The following is a 24651-nucleotide window of genomic DNA, read 5'->3' as shown; positions in this document are numbered from 1 at the left end:
AGTAAGTGGAAAATCTGTTTCAATCATTAGGTTACATGGTAATCTGGGGATTACTCCTACAACTGTTACATGAAGTACTGTACATGTAAGTCTTACCAGGAATTTAACATAGCTTAAAATAAAAAAAGAAACACACCCTCCCCCAAAGTCTGTACTTTTCTCAACATTAAATGGGAAGCGCTGTCCTATAAGAGTTTCTCTCCTGCCCCCAAATCTAAATCTTGGAACTGCCAGGAATTCACCCTTCCAGTTAAGGTTTGTCCGTAGAAATTCCCTTCCCTTATAGAATTTCATAAGATTACTTTCAGAACTGTAGTACAGATACTCTTCGACTTATAACCACAACTGAGCCCAACATTTGTTAAGTGAGTTTTGCCCCACTTTATGACTTTTCGTGCCATACTTGCTAAGTGAATCACAGCAGTCGTTAAGTTAGCAACACGGCTGTTAAGTGAATCTGGCTTCCCCAGATTGACTTGGTTTGTCAGAAGGTCACAAAAGAGGATCACATGATCCTGGGTCTCTGCAAACATCATAAATATGAATCTGTTGCTAATATCCGAATTTTGATCTCGTGACCATGGGGATGTTGCAACAGTCATAAAGGGTGAAAAATGGTCATAATGAACAAGTCGATGGGTGATTATTTGGGGGAACTGATTAAAGTCACTTTTTTCAATGCCGTAACTTCAAACAGTCCCCAAATGAACTGTTGTAAGTCAAGGACTACCTGTATTATTCAGAAATGGCACTCTGAAAATAATGAGCTTGGAAAGCCAAAGGACACACAATAAATGAACAACTCAAAGTAAGCTGTTTTTCCAAGTGAAGAGGCCTGGGCTTCCCCATTGCACTAACCTTCCATAGGCTTGACAATTTGAAGCTTTTCAGGGAAGAAAGAGTAGGAGCTCAAGGACGTGCCAGAACTGCCTGAATAGTTGGTGCCTATGGATGCGATGCTTTCGTTGGGGGTCAGGCACCCACTGAAATTCTCCGCCTCCCAAGCCAGGCGCTTCAATTTGCATTCACGTTCCATCTCAAAAAATGAATGCTCAGTGCTGTGGTTCTTCTGGCGAGCAGACAAACTCTGGATAGCAGCTTCCAAGACATGATGGCCAGGTATACCTGGTGTAGCATCCACGCTGCTGCTAAAATAAAGAGAGTTGTGAAGGCAATATGATTCAGAAAGCATCACCATTAGCATGTTATCAGAGGGAGAATTCCTGGTTCTCCAGATGTTGCTGTATGATAGCTCCTTGAGCTCCAACGTGCATAGTGATAACAGGGGATTCTAGAAACTATTGTTCAACATCTTTTGGAGAAGCATAGACTGACCATGATCAATCATTAAGTCAACAAAAAGGTAAACATCTGTCCCAGAAACAGATCTCTGCCTCTAAAAGCTTTTTGTTGAAATTGGATGGGAGAGACAATATAGCAATAAGAGATTAGAATGAACCAACAAAGACATTTTGTCTTGATTTCAGTAAGAACAAGGACTGGGCTTTTGGTAACTGCAGATTTACAAGACTTCAACCAAGACATTTTTCACTAGAGGCAGAAGATACCATGAATGGAAAGTAAGTTCCCTGGGATTAACAGGAGATTTTTTGGATACATCAGCAGTTTGATGGGTTGTGTCCAACAATGCAAGGTGTTAAGAGGACACTATGTTGGTTTGCAAATCAAAGTTTGAAAAAACAGTGTCAAAGGAGTCTAGTTGAAAGCTTTTGCTAGGATAGGCATATCTATTAGAAAAATAGGGTGATAAAGAGTTGTTCTCCTTGTTTTGTTAGAAAAATCCAAGGTGATGTGAGGAAGGAATGAGGAGACTTGTGTTTCTTTAGCTATCCATTTTTATGGCTTTTTCATCTCAAAGCCCATGCCTGGAATTGCTTCCTAGATATAGGAATGTAGTTATTTGACAGCTTTTTCTTCATCAAAGGCCCATCCGGACAAAATACTGATAAATCTTTTGATGTCCCTTAAGGTAGTCCCCAAATCTTTTTTTCTTTCAATGGGACTACCTCAAACTATGGATGGTCTGGAAAGTTTGGAATCAAGATAAAGAGACTTCTCTGCAATATATGGTGCCCATAAATTGTTTGGATAGATTCATGTCCCACCAATAACTATGGGCAAGAAATGAGGATGGAACTTAAAATCCTGGGAAATAGGTATAATCCAAAGCTGCTGAGCCAGAAATTGTATAGGTTTGGCCTTTAAGGTGTAATCCAACCTTCCTAAGAGCATGCTCTGGATAGTTGGGGGTTATAATTTCCAGAACTCTAGTCCTAACTCACCTGAAGATTGCCAGATGGTGAACTGGGCTAACTCAACCATGAAATATCTCCTACAGGATTTGCAAGGCTGTATTCCCACAGAGGAGTCCAGATCCTAGTAATACTCACTGGGTATCATTGAGATCTTCAGAAGCAAGATGTTCTTTTTCTTCCAGCATAATGGGGCTATCTGAACCATAGCGGTTGTTACGTGGAGTGCTAAAGTGACTGCAGGCCACTGAAGCTACTTTAGGAGAACACGGAGGAAGACTCAAAGGGGTCGCCCTTCCTGATTTAGCTTTTATTGCTCGATTCACAGCCTTCACTGTCTCAAATACACGCCGGAAGCTTCTGAAAATAAGCACACAGATGCAAATATTGTAATTAGTGATAGAAATCAAAGAGAAGGTTAGTCACTCTCTTTGTCAAAAGATTCAAAAGTCACATCTTTGAAAAACTTGCAGGTGCCATTTTTTCCCAGTGTTGCTTTTAATACAATCATAGCCTTTACTGCCCATAACGCCAAGAAGTATTCTAAGCTCCACCTATCTGCAGTCTGTCAGTTCAACTCCACAAGTTTGATGCCTTCTCCAGCACCTCCTGCACAATATCACCTCCTGGTAGTAAGCATCCCTTACTTCTTCCTTCATCACCATGGTATCCCTAGAGCTATAAACTGCTATTTTTAAAAAATTCAGGTCTCTTGCCAATCTATGAATGCTACTGTACTCTCCACTCACTTGAACTCAGATGACCCAGAGCTGTCCATCCCTTTTCTCATTGTGCTCTTGATCTCTGCAGCCAGGGAATCCTGTAACAAAAAGTAACCATGGGCAGACTATTCTTCTGGCAGCAAAAAGTAATAGTACTTAGGAAGTTCTTAAAGATATTTCTCTTTTTCTATTCCTACTGGACTAGAGCTTCCCAAGTGAGAACACAGAGTTGAACAGTGTTCTCCTAAACTCTCACCAGAAAGACACATTAGCACCAGCCACAATATGTGTGATTGTTCAAACTCAGCATGTATTAATCCAGTTCTGCAAACTAAGATTTATGGCATAGTATTCTGTCTCCAGTCAAGAAATATGTATTCATTAAACCATTGACTGTTCTCTTATCCATTACTCAAAGATGCTATTCCTCTAACACCTGCAAAACAGTTCATTGCAAAACAGTTCTGGCAACTGAGTCTTGGACAAATTAAAACAATCACACTCTTAGATGTGCTTTCTCCCCCCCTGCCCCCCCATGTTCCACACTCCGTAAAGGCTAGAAGTTATTCATCACTAAAAATAGAGCAGAGCAGAGCAGAGCAGAACAGAACAGTTGGAAGGTACCTTGGAGGTCATCTAGTCCAGGGGTCACCAACCTTTTGGACCTCAGGGACCACTAACTGGTTCTGTGGGCATGGCCTAATTTGTGGGTGTGGTTTGGTGGTCATGTGACTGGCTGGGCATGACTTGTATGTAAATATAAATATTTATATAAATATTGAATTTTTTAAAAAGAAAAGAGCAACTTTTACCCAAAATCAGGCAAAGCAGGCAGGCAGATTGAGTTGCTCACAGAATTACAGATTCATTCAGAAATCTATCTATCTGCCATTGGTTAGCTCAGTCTGTCACATAAAATTTGCTTGCAAGCAAACTCATAAAATTTGCTAACAAGCTAACCCACAAAATTAACTCACAACACACCATATATGTAAATATTTAATTTTTTATTTAAAAAAGAGCAACTTTTATCCAAAATCAGGCAAAGCAGGCAGGCAGATTGAATTGCTCACAGAATCGTTCAGTGATCTATCTATCTGCCATCGGCAAGCTCAGTCTCTTAAATTTGCTTACCGTGAGTCTGCACTGAATAATAGAACAGTCCTAAGGGTGGGTCAGCTGTGCTTAAAAGCAGAACTAAAGGTCTAAAGACTAGCTAGAAAGCAAGAAATCCAACCATTTCCTGCTTCCTAGCTAATCTAAATCTCCTGGCACAGCAGAACAGATGATGGTCGGAAAAAGGAAAAATAGCAATTTAGCAGGCTAAATTGGGTAAGGAGTGAGCGGGCGGGGAGGGTTCCCATGGGCCATGTGGGCAGCGCAGCCTTGTGTTTCTGTGCAGCCTTGATTAATTGCTTTGGGGGAGGGTACTCTGGAGGTGAGATTTCTCGGCCCACCAAAATTTTCTCACAGCCCACCAGTGGGTCGTAGCCCACCAGTTGGTGACCACTGATCTAGTCCAACTCCCTGTTTAAGCAGGGACTCTATACCATTTCAGACAAATGGCTGTCCAGTCTCTTCTTGAAAGCCTCCAGTGTTAGGGCAACCACAACTTCTGAAGACAAACCATTCCAGTTGTTATTGTTCTCACTATTAAGAAATTTCTCCTTAATTCTAGATTGCTTCTCTCCTTCATTAGTTTCCATCCATTGTTTCTTGTCTTGCTTCCAGGTGCTTTGGAAAATAGTTTGGCCACTTAATCTCTGTGGCAGCCCATCAAGTATTGGAACATAGCTATCATGTCTCCCCTAATCCTTTTTTTCCCCATTAGACTAGACTTACCCAATTCCTGTAACTGTTCTTCATGTTTCAGTGTCTCTCCCCCTAATCATCTTTGTTGCTCTTTTCTGCACTCTTTCGAGAGTCTCAACTTTTTTTTACATATTGTGTGACCAAATCTGGAAGCAGTATTCCAAGTGTGCTTGTATTAAGGCTTTGTAAAGTGGTACAATTATTTCACATGATCTTAAACCTAGGATTACATTTGCTTTTTTGGTGGCGACTGAACATTGTTGGCTTATATTTAAGTGATTGTCTGCTTGGACTCAAAGATCCCTCTCACAGTTACTGGCATTAAGCCAAGTTTCACCTAGTTTATATCTGTGCAATTTTTTTCTTGCCTAAGTGTAAAACTTTACTTTTATCTATATTGAATTTCATTTTATTAGGTAAGGATGAGTGTTCAAGTCTATTGAGATCCTTTTGGATCTTGAGCCTATCTTCTGGGGAGTTGGCTATTTCTACCAGCTTGGTGTCATCTGCATATTTGATTAGTTCCCCTTCTATTCCCTCATCTAGGTAAGTTTATGAAGATATTGAAGACTACTGGGCCTAAAACAGAACCTTCAGATACCCACTACGTACTTCCCTCCATGTGGATGTAGTTCCATTGAGGCTACATATTGAGCATGGTTTGTCAGCCAGTTACAAATCTATCTGGTCCCACAATTTCCTAGCTTACTGAGAAGTAGATTGTGGTCTACTTTGTCAAATGCCTTACTGAAGTCTAAGTTTATTATGTCCACAGCATTTTGCTGATTCACTAAATTAGTCACTTTGTCAAAGAATAAAATGATCTGTTTTTGATGAATCCATGTTGGCTACTGGTTAACGCTTCTAGATGTTTGCAAATTTATTGCTTGGCTATATTTTCCAAGGTTTTTAACAGGTATTAATGTCAGGCTGATTGATCTGTAATTTCCTGGATCTGTTATTTTCCCTTATTTGAAGATGGGAACCACATCATCTCTTTTCCAATCCTCAGATAGTTCCCAAATCCTACAAGAACTATGAAAGATGTGGTTCAATGGTTCAGAGATAACATCTGCCAATTCCTTCAGAATTCTGGGATGTAATCTGTCAGGACCTGGTGATTTGAATCCATCTAGAGCTGACAGATTTTCTCTTATCTTATGGTTGCTTATTTTCTTATTTTAATTTGCATTCCTAGCCTGTCTGCTTTTGATAAGTTAGGTTGACAGATGCAAAGAATGAATTCGAGAGAATCTTCTTTCTTTCTACTGCCTGATACTTCCTTGCCATCTTCTCCCACTGATGAACTGATTGCTTCTGTAACTTGTTTCTTGTTTTTTTATGTGTTGAAAGAAACCTTCTTTTTTTTTTACTATTTTTGACATTTGTTGCAAATCTTACATCATTCTGAGCCTTAGCTTTCCTAATTTCATCCTTGCAGGTCCAGTCTATTTATTGAAACTCTCTTAGTTATGTGTTTCTCTTTCCACCTTTTTGTACTTATCTTTTTTTTTTCAGTTAGTCAGAGAGTTCTTTATGTAACCATGTTTTTTTTTCTTGGATTTCTTGTTTTTCTTTTTCAGTGGTATTGAGCTGGACTGGGTTTTTATAATCATATTTTTCAAAGTTTCCTAAGCTTCTTGAGTTGATTTCCCCTTTAAGATTTTCATCCATGGAATCCTTCTCAAGCTCTGAGTTTTTTTAAACTTTTTAAAAGTCTAAGACTCTGATTTGATAATGTTCTGTTGCTTGTGTCTGTTTTGTTTTGAATTCTAATATGGTCACTCTCTCCCAAATTTCTGTAACTTCAATCCCCTCTATCACTTCTTCTCTGTTAATAAAAATAAGGTCCACTCTGGCTGTCCCTTTAGTTGCCTTTTCTACCTTTTGAATAACAAAGTTGTCAGCTAGGTTGGCCAGGAACCTGTCCAATTTCCCACTTGTTGCTGAGTTTGTTTCCCAGTTAATGTCTGTGTAATTAAAATCCCCACTACTCCTGTGATGTATTTCCGACATACATTTGTTAACTGCTTAGCAAAAAGTTCATCTATTTTTTCTGCTTGGTTGGGTGGCCTATAGTATATATCTATGATAATATCATTCTTTTCTCCTCTTATGTTGACCCATTAGCATTCTAACAGGCTTTCATCCTTGGTTTTGTGCATCTCTATGGAGAGGAAGTGATCTCTAACATATAATACAATTCCACCTCCTTTTTTGTTAGGTCTGTTTCTTTTAAGTAGTTTATATCCTTCTATCAGTTCATTCCTGCCACAAGTGTCATCCTACCAAGTTATATATTGATTTTTCTATATGTATATGGAGCATTATTATTTTGTTTTGTTGGTGCCTTTAAGTTAGTGTTGATTTTTGGTAGCTGCCAGGACAAGTCCTTGTATTTTTCTTGGCAAAATTTCAGAACTGGCTCACCATTTCCTCCATCTTAGAATTGAGCGAGAGAGGAAATGGCTCAAGCCAGTTTCATGCCTAAGGCAGAACTAGAAATAATAGTATCTCAGTTTCTAGCCTGCTGCCTGACACTATATACATCTAGCTCCGCATTATATGTATGTGTGTGTGTGTGTGTGTGTGTGTGTGTGTGTGTATGGCATTCAGCTTTGTTCGAATGGTATTTTCCGTTGTAGTTTGTGCTTTTAAAGTTGTAGACGTTGCTAGAATCATTATCTGCCATCATCAGGCTTCTGTATCTACAGAAGCCTGATGATGGCAGATGAGATTCCTGCTGTATCTACAAATCTTTAAAAGCACAACTATTGACATGGGAAAATACCCGAACAAAGCTGAATGCCATACACACACACACATATATATGGGGATCTTTGGTTATTGGGTTTTCTCCCCCATAAGATCCAATCTTACGCGGAGAAACCCTTGAATAACCAAAGATCCACATACAAATACCATGGAACCTCAGAAAAATATATATATATATTTTTTATGTAGGTCTAGGTGTGTTCGGTCATTTCCTGTGTAAGATTAAGAGTGTCTTGGCGGCGTTTGCCGCGAGGTCCCACTGCGCTATCCTCAGGCTGGTGCTTTGAAGCCCCGTGCCAATGCTTTTGCTTGCATTGGCATGAAGCCAAAAGCACTCCAGCCTGAGGATGGCGAAAGGGACCTCGCCAAACGCGCCAAGATACTCTTAATCTTACATGGGAAAAGACCCGAACACACCTAGACCTACATACCTGTGCCCATGAAAATCTATGAAAACAAATATATTTTATATATATATATATATATATATATATACACACACACACATACATACATACATATATATATATATATCATAAGTTATATTATAACTTATTTATAATTGTGTGTATGTGCATCTGTTCTGATATCCTGTATATATATATTCTACTTTTATACACATACACATGTATACACATATTCTCTTATCCTATATATATATATTCATTATCTATCCTTACCAGGGGTAAGAAGGTGGGGGAACTGTGGTGGATGGTGCTGTTTGGCAAACTGCGCTTGCGAAGATCTTTAATGTCTTCCTGAGCTTCATGCAACATTGCTTCACATTCTGTGTATTTCTCCTGTATGTCCTGGAACTGAAATGATACCACAGAATAGGACAAAAAGTCAGGAACATCATATTTAATGGGATCAAGCCAAAGGAATAAAGAGAAACACTAACTAAAAACAAGGGGTTCTCCCACAGAGCTATTTTAAACCATTTTATGAGCCGAAATCATGTAGCAAGTGTTTGCCTGATGACGTTGATATAACAGGGGTGATTAAAGCCAAGTCATCATTTACAGATGTCACCTGAGTAATCAATGATTTCCTGACATTTTTGCTATGTAGGGGGTCTAAAAAACATCAATGATGTTTTCTTTTCCTTTTTGCTCAGCAGAGGTTGAGACCAGGTGATGACAGAAACAAGATATCTAACCAAGGCATCTTAGCATATCTTATAACTGATTACTACCAGAACAATTTGTTTTATGCATGTATATTTCTATGGCATTTGGATGTACGTTTGTGTAGGCTGACTTTCTTCATTCAGAAGTTTCTGCCAATTTAAATAAGATAGATGTAACTTCTAGGCTGGACAAAAGTGGGGAAATGATGAAATTAAGTACTAATATAATTTTAAATCATACTTCTGTTCTGCCCAACTACCTGCTTTGTCCTGGCACTGCTTATTTTTAAAAATGTGGTCCTTAAAATCACCCAGTGGTCAACTCTACTGTGACTGACCCACACCCACCTCCATCAAAGGCTGCACTGTTTGTACAGAAAACTGCAACATGTTGCCATAAAGCCATTTGGGTTAATTTATGGAAAGCTCAAAGCTCCTTGCCATCCTTTCCACACAAACACTTCTCTCCCCTCCTTTGCTGCTCAAGAGACTTACCTCTCTGCGAAGCTGTGATTGGATTTCTTTGGATGCAGTGAGTTGCTGTTGCAATTGCTCCACTTCAGCACAATACTGAAGGAAAAAGGGAAGAGAAAAAAAAAATCAGTCATCAGGTTTATACTGCTAAGGTTATATATGGTATATATTTTTCAGGTGAGTAATTTGGGTGCTATAATAAATTGTTTAAGATCCCCACTGCAAAAAAACAACAACTCACCACTACACATGTACACAACAGAATTTACAATATAAACACTTCAAAATGCATGGTTATTCCCATTAACTGACATAAAATATTTCAACTCTTCCCCTCAAGACACTGCAGCACTACAGGGAATTTGCATGCCAAAACAACCAGAAACAGAGATACGTTTTTCCTTCATGCCATCACTCTGCTCCTACCCCTAATCTTCACAGTACAGTCTTATGTCTAAGTATATTTACTTTTACAGTATGACTATCCTTCTCACCCTTTCTGCTACCTTCTCCTATTGATATCTTATGATTATATTACTTTGTTGTTTGTATGTACGCTGAGAGCTTATGCAATGGTGAAAAATTCCTTGTGTGTCCAATCACTCTTGACCTATTCCTAATTCTATTTCATTCCATTTGTCTATGGAGATTCTCAGTTATCCAGGTCATGGCTGTCCCCAAAGTGCTTTTTCAAAAGGCAATTGGACTTTCTGGTTTTTCTTTGAAGACATTTGGTTTCTTATCCAGAGCTGAAGAAGCTTCTTGGATGAGAAGCAAAACGTCTTCAAAGAAAAGCCAGAAAAAACACCTTTGGAATTCCATTCTATTCTATGTGCAACATGGCGTAGGCGCAACATGGTGAAGCAGAATACATGCCTCCCCAAAAACAATGGGTCTCCAGTTTTTTTAACAATCCTATTAGCCCAAAGCCATTACAAAAATTAATCTAGTTGAAAATTGTACAACAGGTATTATGAAAACAACTCAAACTGGAAGGAATGTTTTATTTGTCTGAGGACAGGTAGATGGTGCTCCAGATGTTGTTTGACTACATGTTCCACAAGCTTTTCCCATTAGCCAAACTGGTTGGGTTGATGACAAATGAACCCTAACATCTGGCATCATATGGCATAGCAATGCTACAGAAATTCATCGGGATAGATTCATCGGGGTAATCAAAATAACACTATTTTACTAGCCCAGTTACTATCTTATGTCTGTGTTGAGTATTTTTTTTGTGGAAGAACACTTGCACTAGGATTGCAGAAGGAAAAGTGTGAATCTGAAGCTTACCTTGCACAGACACACACACACACACACACACACACACACACACAACAGAGGGGCCTTTGCCTTCTTGCTATAGATTTTTGAAGTGGAAAAAAGGAAAAAAGAGAACCCCACTTTCTTTCTAAGGAATTTACAGACTTCTCAAGGCAAACTTGCTTCCTTATCTATCTTGACCCTGGATGTTTTCTCTGTGCTGATGGTTTATTTATTTATTTAGCGTATGGCATAAGTTAGCCAGGGATCGATCATCAAGGTGGTTGGCTACCTCTGTGAAAGGAATTTTTTCGGGCAGTGTTATCAGGATGCCTGAATGCCGGTAGGCAATTGAGGGAGGCTCCTTTCTTGTCCCTCAGTGGTTTATTCGCTCACAGAAATTGAGCCACCAAGTTGCTGACCTCAGTGGTGTGCAGACCCAGCGTTTTACCACATGAGCCACAGCGGTCCTCTATGTGGATGGCATTAGATCATTATCATGAATTTAGGCTTCAAGACTGCAGAGTAACATATGCTGTTAAATGTTCCACTATTACCCATAAAATCTGATCTATTTCCTCCTGAATTATTATTGTTGTTATTGTATAAAGATATATATATATATATCCGTTTTTAAACAGCTGCTAAGTCTAATACACAAGATTAAAAAGAACCCAATACAAAAGCTGAGGATGACAGATGAGATTCTACCGAAACGTTGCTATAATAAAAGCACAAATATTAAGACGTGGGAAAATACCCAAAGAAACTTAAATACCATACATATAAATACCCACAAAAACTTAGTTTTCGCGGGTATTTATATGTATGGTATTCAGCTTTGTTCAGATATTTTCCCACGTCATTATAGTTGTGCTTTTAAAATTGTAGCAACGTTTCGGCAGAATTTCATCTGCCATCATCAGGCTTCTGTATAGTGCTCGTCTGTGAGTCAGACTTTCACAGCCGTTTCTGTTTTAAATTTGGTGCTAGCCTACTACTGTTAGAATGGTTTTTTTCTTCATCCTGATTGGTTGGGAATCTTGGTCTGTGTTTATTGGTCTTGGAGTTTGCTGTGTTCTGCTTGATTGGTGTTTCTAATATCTTCTGTCTGTTTTGTAGCTTTTTTTGTCTTGATTGGCTGGCAACATTGTGTTTCCTGTATTGGAGGCTTTTAGTGTAGCTTGGCTCCGAGTAAACGGACGGCTATCATTTATTAGGAAGCTAGGTTTCATCTGGGTGCCTGGGTGGGGTGTGTTTGTGCTGGAGGTATCAGGGGAGTCTCTTTGTGCCCTGGTGTTTGGCTGGCTTGTGGTTTGTAGATTTTTTTTGTTTGAAAGTGCAGGCTCCCAGATAATTGACAATCTGGTGGAGTCATCTCTTCTATTCATGCTTTCAGGTCTTTTTTCAATCTCTATGGCTTCTCTAATAATTCTGTAGCTGGGGTTTTCTATAGTGGCTAGGGTTTTGGTGCCATTGAAGTCGATGCTATGACCTGTGGCTTTCATATGTTGGACTAATGAGGAAGTGTGTTCCAGCTTTTTTACTGCATTCGGCAGAATCTCATCTGCCATCATCAGGCTTCTATATAGATACAGAAGCCTGATGATGGCAGATGAGATTCTGCTGAAATGTTGCTACAACTTTAAAAGCACAACTACAATGATGTAGGAAAATACCCGAACAAAGCTGAATACTATATATATATGTGTGTGTGTGTGTGTGTGTGTGTGTGTGTGTGTGTGTGTGTGTATGTATATCTGTGTGTGTGTGTAATATATATATATATATATATATATATATATATATATATATATATATATATATATATATATATATATGGATCTTTGGTTATTCGGGTTTTCTCCCACGTGAAAATCCAGATACAAATACCCATGAGAACCTCAGAAAACACACACACACACACATATATATTTGCTTTCGGAGGTTCTTGCGGGTATTTTTATGCGGATGTTTGGTTATTCGGATTTTCTCCCACATAAAATTGGAAGTATCTAGGCAACGTTTCGATGAAGACTTATTCATCATCTTCAGGCTTGTGTCTTCGGCTCTGTGCTTCTCAGAGTAATGTGAGCTTGCAGCTGCTTCTTCCTTTTAACAGCTAGTGGGGGTGTGTCTTGATTGGGTGGGGGCTTGGCTGTGTTATGATTGAGTGGGGGGGTATTCTCATTGGTTGGGGGTTTGGCTGTGTTCCCCAACCCCCAACCAATGAGAACACACACACACACCCTGCTTGCACTGGCACAAAGCCGAAAGCACCAGCCTGAGGATGGCGAGTGGGACCTCACCGAAACGTCGCCAAGATACTCTTAATCTTACATGGGAAAAGACCCAAACACACCTAGACCTACATACCTGTACCCATGAAAATCTACATATACACACACACACACACACACAGAGTATATCTCCCATGTGACTGAATTGTTACTGGCACACTAAGAATGGAGCTGTTTAATGACTCTGGCATATACCCTGAGTCTGCTAGACTGTGACATGTGTGGCAGGGCTTACATTGAAAGCCTTTTCTGAAATGGCACCTGTCTTTTGGAATGTCATCTCCCGGAGGCCCCATTTGTACTGGCTGTCATAAGTCCTTTAAGACATGGCTATGTCACTGGGCTTATGATCTGGGTTTGCAGCAGAGCCTGCACAATTACTGTGTTGAATGTTGCTGACTGTTTTTGTATCTCCACTACTGTTATACAGGTAGTCTTCAACTTATGACCACAATTGAGCCCGAAATTTATGTTGCTAAATGAGAAATTTGTTAAGTGAGCTTTGCCCCATTTTATGACTTTTCTTGCCACATTGGTTAAGTGAATTATTACAGTTATTAAATTAGTAACATGGCTGTTCAGTGGATATGGTTTTCCATTGACTTTGCATCATATGACCTCATGACACTGTAACCGTCATAAATATGAGTCAGTTGCCAAGCACCTGAACTTCAATCATGTAACCATGTGGATGCAACAATGATCATAAGTGTGAAAAATGGTCATTAGCCACTTTTTTCAGTACCGTTGTAACCTCAAGTGAACTGTTGTAAGTTGAAGATCGCCTGTAGAGTGTTAATATGATTTTATATGTTTTTAGACTGCATTCTCTTTTAAACTCTTTTTAAATCATTATAAATTCTTCAGAGTCTTGTATGCAAGATGGAAGGTTATATAAATCAAATCAACCAATCAAATAAAGAACAAGAACTGGCCAAATTTGCTCAGTTCCTCTGCTTACTGCACGGCACTTCTGTTGTTGCTCTACAATTTGAGCTAGAAGTTGGGTAATCTCCTCCTGTTGCCGGATTGAATCCTCTGTCTTGAGAGCCAGCTCCTCGGAAATCAGGAGAACTTGCTGGCTGCTATCAGCTAAAGGAGAGGAGATAAGGCTATTATTATTATTTGGAATACAGAACAGCTTCTGAAATACTCAACAACATTCTGCATTGCATAGCAATAGGTAACATTTACTTTCTTCTGTCCTACATTTTATGCTCTACCTCCATCCCCTTTCAAGCATCCAGATTATTGAGAATACACCGATTGAGTTCATTTTCACTTGCCTAATGGTTAATACTATGCTATATGTGCATGTATTATTACACTGGGGAAAATGCTTCAAATACAAAGGAGGCAATTGGCATTTGTGCTGAAATTGAATCCTTTTATTAAGCATATAAAGTTGTCTCCAATGTAGCCGCAGTTAAATTCAGACAATGGGATTATATTAACAATTATATTGCATGGGTTTGCTTAATTTCTATGTTAAGTCCAGCAAGATCAGATAGGTACAATAATCTGCTGAGGCGTATGTGCATTTATGCTGACACACATATCATCAGTAGGGAGATACAGTTGTAGATAATTTTACTGTTATTGACATCAGGCATAACCAAAACTGTTCATGGATTGGCTTGTGTCAACTTTTCCCAACCTAACTGCTACCAAACATAGTTGGATTAATACAATGAATATCCCTTGGCAGGGTAGCCACCTGCAAACAAGATGGGAATGTGTAGAAGAATTAATCAATTGGGAGCATTTGAAAGATAAATGAAATAATTATTACACTTCAAAGCACTGCTGAGCCTCAGGAGATAGGTAGAACATAAAGTCAATTCATTTCATCTTATATTGTATCCTTTATACCACAAAATGAAGAACTTTAAAGTTATTGAGAGATTCCTCCTATTTTCCCTCCCACATCAACGTTTTTTTTTCTCTCTCTCTAAGAAAAAAAACTTACAAAATTGTTCCACACAATCAAGCATGAGCTTCTGTTCCTGTTCCTCATATTGATTTGTTTCTGTGGCAATGTTTGTAACCTGAGAAAGACAAAAATTAACCATTTGGTACAATATTTGTACAATATTGGTACAATATTTGTAGAAAATAAAATCCAATCCTTTATTACAGCCATAAAGCCAGAAAACAGTGATATAAAATCTAAGAAATAAGTATAAATATGCATATATGTCAATTAACATGTAGTAAATATAAGATCTGTAATAAGGAATTAGAATGGAATATAAAAGTAGAGGGATAAAAATACAATAATGAATAAAACAACATAAAATGCATGTAAGGAAATGAAAATGAGAATCTTTAACTACAAGTAAGATAAATAGCACATATAGACAAGAACACAAAACAACCTGGAATGAAATACACTGCTCAAAAAAATAAAGGGAACACAAAAATAAGTCATCCTAGATCTGAATGAATGAAATATTCTTATTAAATACTTTGTTCATTACATAGTTGAATGTGCTGACAACAAAATCACACAAAAAATCAAATTTAGCAACCCATAGAGGTCTGGATTTGGAGTTACACTCAAAATTAAAGTGGAAAAAAATACTACAGGCTGATCCAACTTTGATGTAATGTCCTTAAAACAAGTCAAAATGAGGCTCAGTAGTGTGTGTGTGGCCTCCACGTGCCTGTATAACCTCCCTACAATGCCTGGGCATGCTCCTGATGAGGTGGAGGATGGTTTCCTGAGGAATCTCCTCCCACACCTGGACTAAAGCATCCCCCAGCTCCTGGACAGTCTGTAGTGCAACATGGCGTTGGTGGATGGAGCGAGATATGATGTCCCAGATGTGCTCAATTGGATTCAGGTCTGGGGAACGGGAGGGACAGTCCATAGCATCAATGCCTTCGTCTTCCAGGAACTGCTGACACACTCCAGCCACATGAGGTCTAGAATTGTTGTGCATTAGGAGGAACCCAGGGCCAACCGCACCCAGCATATGGTCTCACAAGGGGTCTGAGGATCTCATCTTGGTACCTAATGGCAGTCAGGCTACCTCTGGTGAGCACATGGAGGGCTGTGAGGCCCCCTAAAGAAGTGGCACCCCACACCATTACTGACCCACTGCCAAACTGGTCATGCTGGAGGATGTTGCAGGCAGCAGAACGTTCTCCATACCACCCTCATGGAGTCTGTTTCTGACCGTTTGAGCAGCCACATGCACATTTGTGGCTTGCTGGAGGTCATTTTGCAGGGCTCTGGCAGTGCTCCTCCTGTCCCTCCTTGCACAAAGGCAGAGGTAGCGGTCCTGATGCTGGGTTGTTGCCCTCCTACGGCCTCCTCCACGTCTCCTGATGTACTGGCCTGTCTCCTGGTAGCGCCTCCATGCTCTGGACACTACACTGACAGACACAGCAAACCTTCTTGCCACAGCTCACGCTGATGTACCATCCTGGATGAGCTACACGACCTGAGCCACCTGTGTGGGTTGTAGACTCCATCTCATGCTACCACTAGAGTGAAAGCACCGCCAGCATTCAAAAGTGACCAAACTATCAGCCAGAAAGCACAGGAACTGAGAAGTGGTCTGTGGTCACCACCTGCAGAACCACTCCTTTATTGGGGATGTCTTGCTAACTGCCTATGCTTTCCACCTGTTGTCTATTCCATTTGCACAGCATGTGAAATTGATTGTCAATCAGTGATGCTACCTAAGTGGACAGTATGATTTCACAGAAGTGTGATTGACTTGGGGTTACATTGTGTTGTTTAAGTGTTCCCTTTATTTTTTTGAGCAGTGTATATTGTTTTTTATCAGATAAGAGGAGCAACAAATAGAAGTTCTGTTCTTTGCTTGGAAATGTCTTCAGGATGGGATAAATGAGAATCATCTTAGAGTCCCTGTAAAAGAGATTGTGGGACCATATGGCTCAAATACTCTATTGACCCATCCCCATATGACCATAAGGCTGGTTTACTAGAATATTCCAATTGGAAAGAACTGATGGGAGTTACTAGTTGAGTGAGAAAACATCTGCCGGCAAACAAAGAAGCTTAGAAAGCATCAGGACTCCACATATCCTTACAGTGTTTGAAGAGCACTGTTGGCATGTAGCCTAAGATAAAAACCCTGCAAAAGTAGATATTGTAATAAATAGGAGGTTGGGGAAAATTCTTTTTGAAGAATTCCTCAAATTATAGAACATGACACTTAGCTTATACTTGACTGAAGTTCTGCTGGTTGGATTTGGGGAAAATGTGAAGGCTTGTAGAACCCTTATATGTAACAATGAATGTGCAAGATTGAATTTTCCAGAAATTTGCATCTAGTGAGAGAATTCTAGTGGAAACTTGCATGCTTGGTTGGTTTTTAATAAAAGTATTTGTAGATTCCAAATCATCAACAAATTCAGTTTTATGCTGCTGCTGGGATCCAGCCAGTTGAAACCAAACCTAATTTATTAAATGTATTAAAGTCATCTTTTTTAATGTATGGGATTATCTATTTAAAAACGTAAAATAGAAATAAAACAGTTCATCTTACAGTAAACTGCTAGGCCTGATGACCATACACACATACACAACAGGCAGCCAAGTCTTACTTCAGCACGCAGTTTCTGGTTGTCTTCTTCCAATGCTTTAAGTTTCTGCTGAAGAAGATCATATTGCAAACACTGCTGCAAAGAGAGGGAAGAATCATTCCTTCGTAACCTATTGGAGAGAAAATGGGACAATCAGCAGAGGAGAAAGGAGATGGAGCCATTAGCACAATTACAGAGCTTTGTACACAGAAAAGTTCAAGGTTTAGTCACTCCACAAGGCTAGAGAGCCACTTGTCCAAGAGGTTAGAGAGCCACTGCCAGTCAGGGTTTAATACAGGGTTTGTATTAAAGAGGGTTATTAAACCAACCATAGTAGCTTGATTCCACATATGAATCTTGGATTTATAGCATTTGGGTCCATACATCATGTCAAATCAGTGATTACAATTTTTGATTCGGTAAATGATGTTATTAAACATAACATGAACAGAATCCAATTTTACAATCATTGTTACTGTGGTCATTAAGCAAAACATGTGGTCATTAACCCATTGACTTTGCTTGTCAGAAACTGACTGTGAATGTCACAAATTGTGAACATGTGGACTACAAGACACTGCAACTGTCAAAGTAAGAACCGATTGCCAGACATCCAAATTGCAAAGTGGTCCCACAGTCCTAATTTTGGAAGGTGGTAATTTTTTCTGAGGCCGTTGTAAGTTCATACCATCATTAAATGGACATAAGTGAAGGATTACCTATAATCACTTTACAGCTGAGTAAGAAATTGACTGTTGAGAATTTCTGTCTCAGATAGATAGAACAGCTGCTTAATCCACTGCTTAATCTCCAGACAGGATGAGAGAAAAGGGGGGGGGGGGTTGAGGTGAGAAGAGATGTTTGGACAACACTTTCCCACCTTCTTTCCCACAACTGAAATTGTTTACATTCTGACACTAATATTGCAATTGCACAGTATTTAATTTCAGTTACAGTTAAATGTTGTGGTCCATGGAACCCAATGGGGGTGGTGGTGAGAAGTATGGTATTTGATAGAACAACTACCTTCACTTGCAGCCAGCTAGCGGAAAATGATTGAAGTCAACATAAACCTGAAGGGAACACGTGGACGAAAGCTGCCTTATGCATTGTGAAACACACAAAGCATTCCAGTAATACAGGTTTCCACTCAAAGCATTCCAATAATACAGCAGACATGTCCGGAACTGTGAGCAATTACGTTGCTACTTTCATTCTGATGTTGTTTACATTTAGAAATACTTAGTTCTTAGTTGTAGTTGTAGCTTTGCTTTTATATTGCTGTAACCTGTTTACATCTAATACTATTTTTAATCACTTTACAATTTTACAGTTAGCTTATTCTGTTTTGTAGTACATTATATGATGATTTATGATCTATATTATGATCTATGGTTACAACAATAAACTTACTATTAAGAGAAATATTTTTTTTTATTTCTTTATGCTTGATGTGGCATCTCTCTTCACCTCTCTTGTTGGTTACATACAGAAAAAACACCACTAACTTCATTTCAAATATCACATTTAATCCAAATCTGATTATTTTGTACAAATTACGGTATCCTAAATGAATTGGAGAATTACTTTATGTCCCACCCTTTCTCCAAGTATTTCTCACTGATGTTTCTCTGCAAGGGATATGTTGGAGTGAGGATACACCCTACAACATTGTCTAAAGACTCACGGGGTAGAAATGATGGAAGTTGGCTCACTCTCTTCAGTGCTGTTGGTAAACATGTGGAGAAGATCATCCCGCATCGATATTTCATGTTTCAACTGAGCTATCTGGGTTTTAAAAAAACACAAAACATTAAGATAAAAAAACCTATAGATTAGATTGATTGATCTTTATAGAAATGACTTGTTCATATTATTATGGAAAAACAAAAGGCTGTGATTTGATGCTAATACCTTATTCTACTGCAACAGAGAGAGCCGGAAGTCAATGCTTCTTTTTCTTTCCTTTTCTCTACTTTTCCATCACTTTCTTTCCCCTCCCTCTTCACTGGTCTTTTATTTACTTTTTTATTTTGTATTTTATACTACTTTATAACTTAATAAAAATGTTAATCAGAAAAAATATACATAAAAAGCCCTTGACCACAATTGGGACCAGAATTTCTAAGTAAAGTGGTTGCAAGCAAATTGTCCCCATTTTACAATCCTTTTTACCTAGTTATGTAAATCACTGCAGTTAAGTGAATCATATGCAGTTGTTAAATGAGTGCAGATTTGATTTTATGACCGTGGGGATGCTGCAGTGGTCTAAGTGCCAGGACTGGTCATGAGTCACTTTTTTCCAGTGCTGTTTAAATGGTCAATAAATAAATGGTTATAAATTGAGGACTACCTGTACTCTGGCATGCGTACCTTGTACTAGCCCTACATATGTCATACATTTACTTGTTAAATCTATATTGTACCTTTTGTTCAGGAACACAGACTGATACAGCACTGCCCTCCTCTTTCCATTCTTCCCACAATACCACCTCTGCAAGTCAGGTTGCATCAAGAGAAACTGCCATAGATGAGTTGGCTCTTCCCAGGTGAGTTGGATTCCCCGTAGAGTCTAACACCCTATGATTCTGCTTTCCCCTAAGTGGAGCACCTCAAATATGCTGGAACTCCAATTTCAAGAATTTCTAGTCAGACACTGGGTGAGCAGCAGTTTGGAAATGGCTAGTTTGGAACACTGGACAAGGGGCTTGGAAGATCCACATTCAAATCCTCACTGACCATGAAGCCAACCATGTGATTTTAGCCAGCTGCTTTCTCACCTTAAACCAGGGATGTCAAACTCAATTTTATTGAGGGCGGCATCAGGCCTGTGATTGACCTTGGGAGGCTGGGTAGGCGTGGCCAACTGGGTGGGTGTGGCCAGCTTGACGCCACTCCCCAAACTGCAGCATGTTTCCTTTTCACATTGGGTAGACTGGGCCAAAGCTATCCTGGCCTGATCTTTCCTCTTCACATTGGGTAAACTAGGATGGCCCCACAAGCTGGATCTGATCACATTGCGGATCAAATCCAGCCTGCAGGCCTCGAGTTTGACACCCCTGCCTTAAAACCATGTACAAGCTATTGTAAGATTTATTGGAGATAGGGAAGAATAGAATGAGAAATCAACAAACTTCTAGGAGAAACAGTGAAATGAGATATAAGCAACAAGACATGGAGCTATAAAACTTTAAACCATCATTCATTTGCACACATTGGCATCCTTCATCTCAAAAGATTATGGTATTGTGTTCTGAAAAGAGGTCCAAAAACAGCATCTAGTATGGCTAAAAAGGCCAATTTGAGAGTGGCAATCCCTTCCACACTGACAGATTCAGTCTGTCCCCTATCCAGCCCCCAAATTTCGCTGGTTCTGAGATTGCCTCTGCCTCAGCCTCAGCCTGCCGAATGAGTGTCTCTTCGAATTGGAGAAGGCCATGTTGTGCTGCATAAACCATCATTCAGCTAATGTGGATATCTCAGAATCTGAGTCAGACTCAAATAATTCCTGACTTGATTCTCCAAATGTGTTTTTAAAAAACAAACTCGAAATCTACCATTCCCCAATACTTGTTTCTTCTGTTTAACAGTACATATGCAGAATAGACTTCTTCCTTACCTCTTCTTTTGCTAATTCTAACTGCTCTTCCAAGAACTCATTGCGTTCAGACAAACTCCGATTTTGTTTGAGCAATGTTTTCCCAATGCGAGCTGCTAACTCCAAATCATGTTGCTTCTGTGAGAACAGGGAAGACAAGAGAGCAAAGTTTCACCTTAAGGACTCTATCTCGTCACACATGCTACCTGGTTTCTAACATCATCACTTTCTCAACAACTTTAATTCTTCCAATGCTCGCCACTCCTAAATCAATTTCTTCTCCTCTTTGTGCCTTCCCCATCCACCCTAAACCAAGAACTTCCTTGTAGAATTTTTCCTGCCCATGCCATGTCATAAGAATCAGCTGTTAGGAAAGACCAAAACCACCTTGAGCTTCGTACTACTCTACCAAGCTGCACAATGTTTTGACTTAAGATTCTGAAAAAACAATTGGTGAAAGGTACCTCTTCCAGCAAGTTAGTGACCGCATCTATATCATGATATGTCTTGGTGATCTTCTCAACTCTCTCAGAACACATTACTATGAAAAAAAACAAAGAGAAGGAGAATTGAACATGGTACACATAAGAGGCACAGGCAGTTTGGAATGTAGATTGAGAGCCAGCTATGTGCGCTCACATCATGCCTTGAACATTTGGAAATGGATTCTATGGTGAGCACGGGCTGCCATTTATTGAGAAAAAAACAGCTCGCTCTGTAGACTTCTCTTGACCTCCCATGATGTTTCTGCAGTTAATGTTGCTAGGTAAGGGAGGTTGATGGGAAGTGGCAACTTCTAAAGAAATCACTGGAGTACAACCATATCATTTTTATTTTCTAAGTAAATTTAAATTAGATTTTAAAACGTGTTGGACAGTAGTACTCAGTGTCACAATATGTAAGATTTCAATTTTATTTTTAAAGATTTTTTTATGGGACCGGGAGCCTGGCAGAGATCCAAGGACATACGCACAGAACCCGATGTGCAAAATTCAATAATTTTTGAAAACGGTAATAAATATTCCATTGATGTGAAGATGTGGTGGAGTGTAGTCTGGGTTTTCAGGAAGAAGAGGCTGCATTCCAGAGAACCAAGAGACAGCAAAGTTTAGATAATTTGATTAGAAGAAAGAGGATCAAGAAAGTTCCTTCCTAGAACTTATCAGAGTATATCCTTAATGATAACGAAATAGTTGCTTTAGTTTAGGAAGATTTCTGTCTATAAGGAGCAATAAAAGAAAATTGCTTAGAAACAACTCTGCATGTATTACTTGGTTTTTGGAGACTGACAGAAGCAAATTGCAAATTGTTTAATGAACATATAATAAGAACATTTGAATTAATCTGCATTGTATATAGTAAATTAATCAATTGGAATGTCAGTAGGAACTTAGCACGTTTCATACCTATAATAGGTAAATATTTGTTTAAAGAAAACTAAAGAATACAAAAAAATAGAAATTCTTAGAATGTTAAGTTTAATTCTCACTGCTATTCATTCTTTTTAAAACTGTGGCCCACATAGCATAGGGTTCCACAAGAAACTAAGGAGAAAAAAAAAATCCATGCCCATTTTCTATCACTAGAGCTTTGCCCTTCGATCATTTTAACTAATAGGTTTCAAGGTCTGAAAAAATGTGAAAAGGTTTGTTTTAGGTCTGTGATTGCATGGCACAATTGTACATTGGTCAATTCACACATTAAGTCCTAATGGTTCACTTTGCTACATAAGCCCAGCACTGTAATTGGTAAACCATAAGATATGGCTTAGTATGTTATGTTAACATAGCCAATTATGTTTCATTGGAAAAAATACAATGGATGCAATGCAAAACTCAGAATGATCCACCTCAAATGTTCTTGAACCAGATTTTGCAGGTGAAAAATTCTGAAGGCCTTTTACATAATTTGCAATATTGTGTTTGCATCTCTGCAGTGCTATCTACGTAGAATGTTAATTCAGTTCAACCATTAGTATTTTAACAGCTTAAGAAAATATCCCAAGATAGTTCTAGTTCCAGATTTAAATATATTTACTGAGGGAGTAACTGATATATTAAATAAATTCCTGGCAAAGATAAATTTTGCTTTACCCTGCTGAACAAGCATATCTGTCTAGGCAAAAGTCACCTTGCCTCAAGCTGCAAAAGAAGGAATGGAAAAACACAACCAGAGTAAGGTTTGAAAAACACATTTGGGGGAAGGCTCAGAAAGCTATGCCATCTCTGTCCCATTTATCCTCCAAGGACAATTGTCAGACTCAATTAAATGTTCATAAATTATCCCCACCGCCCCAAGCAGAGTGTTCAAAGCTCCTTAACTCAGGAGAAGATCTGACTGTTTGTCAAAGAAAGCTAGGTAATTTAATGAGTTGTAGGCACAATTCAAGTAATATTTCAGCATTATCAAAGGCAATAGATACCCCCTGGTGGTTTCTAAAATGTTGAAGGAGCCTTTTATTACAAATTTCCAAAATCAAGCCGATTTTTAATATTCAGTTTATTAGCTAAATTTAAATCTCAACACAAATTCTTATAAAATAGAAAGGTCTTAAATGTAGATATATATAGATACACGCTCACACATGCACATTTTAGTCGCTTTTATTAGTTTCGTATGTAAACTTTATTTGGAAGCTAGAAATATTAGGAAACTTTTATACTAAGCCATATGACAATTCAATGTATGAATCCATCCCAAGAAAGCAATTTTGGGCGGCTACAATCTATAATTTGAAAACATGGTTTGCAAATCCTGACTCCCTGTAAAACGGCTTACTACTATAGTAGTCCTTAGTCAAAATACTAATAGGCTTTTCCATTCTCCATATTTCTTACAAATATTGGCAGAAGAAAAAGAAAACAAGCCACGAAATGGCAGGAGCAGCCATGGTTATTTTGCTCATTTGCAAGTCCGTCTTTGACCTGTGGTAAGCACAACTTTAAAATCAGAGTTTGGATTCCATCTCATTCACTATTAATGGCATAGGTTGGCATCATTTTTCCAAACAGAAATCTTTCCCCATAATAACTGAAGTTACAGACTGAATATAATCAATAATCTAATAATCTCTACTTTCCAGTTTATTTTAGCCTTTAAAAAAAAAAAAAGCAAAACCTTGCCACTAGACTGAGCTGAAAAATTTTGTCTAATTCTCCAACATATTGAAGCAGAATTTACTAAGGCTGTCATGTGGTCTTTTCAAATGCTGAATTCTGGCACTGAGATTCGGGAGGGAGAATGACCTGAAATTTCAGTTTTCATATCCAACACCCTACAAATCAAGAAATATTGGACTCAGGGCTCATGGGATTTACCTATTTAGCAATAACCTAAATAAGATCTCTCCTCCCCATGGCCAAACCCAGGGCTGGTTAATAGATTAGAAAGCATAGCTTATTACCTGTAGACATAAATCTGCTTCTTAAAGGTAAATAAGCCCAGTAAGGTACAGCATGGGATTACATAAAACATGACCTACCAGAACTTATTTTCCCTCTACGGTACAGTCTAAACTGCTAGACACCCCCTGTGGTAACTCCTTCCTCATGAGAAGGGTGGGCTGAGTAGCAACCTTACTATAGCATCTGTACTCCGACCCACTCCCTCTTGGTGGGAGTTCCTTCCTTTCATTCCTCAAGGCAGTTAAAACTGCAGTATTCCTGTGCTTGTTCAGCTCAGTTGTAGCCATTCATCCTGGAAGGTATTGCACTGATATTCTTATTATTGTCTCCATTTTGCTTTG

General features: G+C 38.9%; 1 protein-coding gene across 15 annotated transcripts in view; it reads right to left on the bottom strand.

The window, feature by feature from the left end:
* The window catches only part of HAP1 (huntingtin associated protein 1), a 96394-nt gene that overhangs the window by 7962 nt on the left and 63781 nt on the right, over positions 1-24651 (bottom strand). For 8 of the 15 annotated variants that reach the window (XM_087916469.1, XM_087916472.1, XM_087916465.1 and 5 more), the window contains 11 exons: positions 21371-21447; positions 20928-21044; positions 18996-19096; positions 17330-17438; positions 14718-14796; positions 13710-13840; positions 9207-9281; positions 8263-8397; positions 3023-3093; positions 2412-2633; positions 859-1148 (listed from right to left, as the gene is read on the bottom strand). In XM_087916469.1, coding sequence (XP_087772595.1) covers positions 859-1148; positions 2412-2633; positions 3023-3093; positions 8263-8397; positions 9207-9281; positions 13710-13840; positions 14718-14796; positions 17330-17438; positions 18996-19096; positions 20928-21044; positions 21371-21445 — 1405 coding nt within the window. In that variant the 5' untranslated portion in view covers positions 21446-21447. The remainder of the gene's footprint in view (positions 1-858; positions 1149-2411; positions 2634-3022; positions 3094-8262; positions 8398-9206; positions 9282-13709; positions 13841-14717; positions 14797-17329; positions 17439-18995; positions 19097-20927; positions 21045-21370; positions 21448-24651) is intronic. The other 7 variants (XM_087916471.1, XM_087916473.1, XM_087916466.1 and 4 more) reach the window with 3 other exon arrangements.

The sequence above is a fragment of the Pseudonaja textilis genome, chromosome Z, assembly GCF_049901715.1.
Source record: "Pseudonaja textilis isolate UNSWEBS1 chromosome Z, rPseTex1.2, whole genome shotgun sequence".
Classification (NCBI taxonomy): Eukaryota; Metazoa; Chordata; class Lepidosauria; order Squamata; family Elapidae; genus Pseudonaja; species Pseudonaja textilis.
The sequence above is the reverse complement of the archived record's forward strand: the minus strand, read 5'-3'. Positions and strand labels throughout refer to the sequence as shown.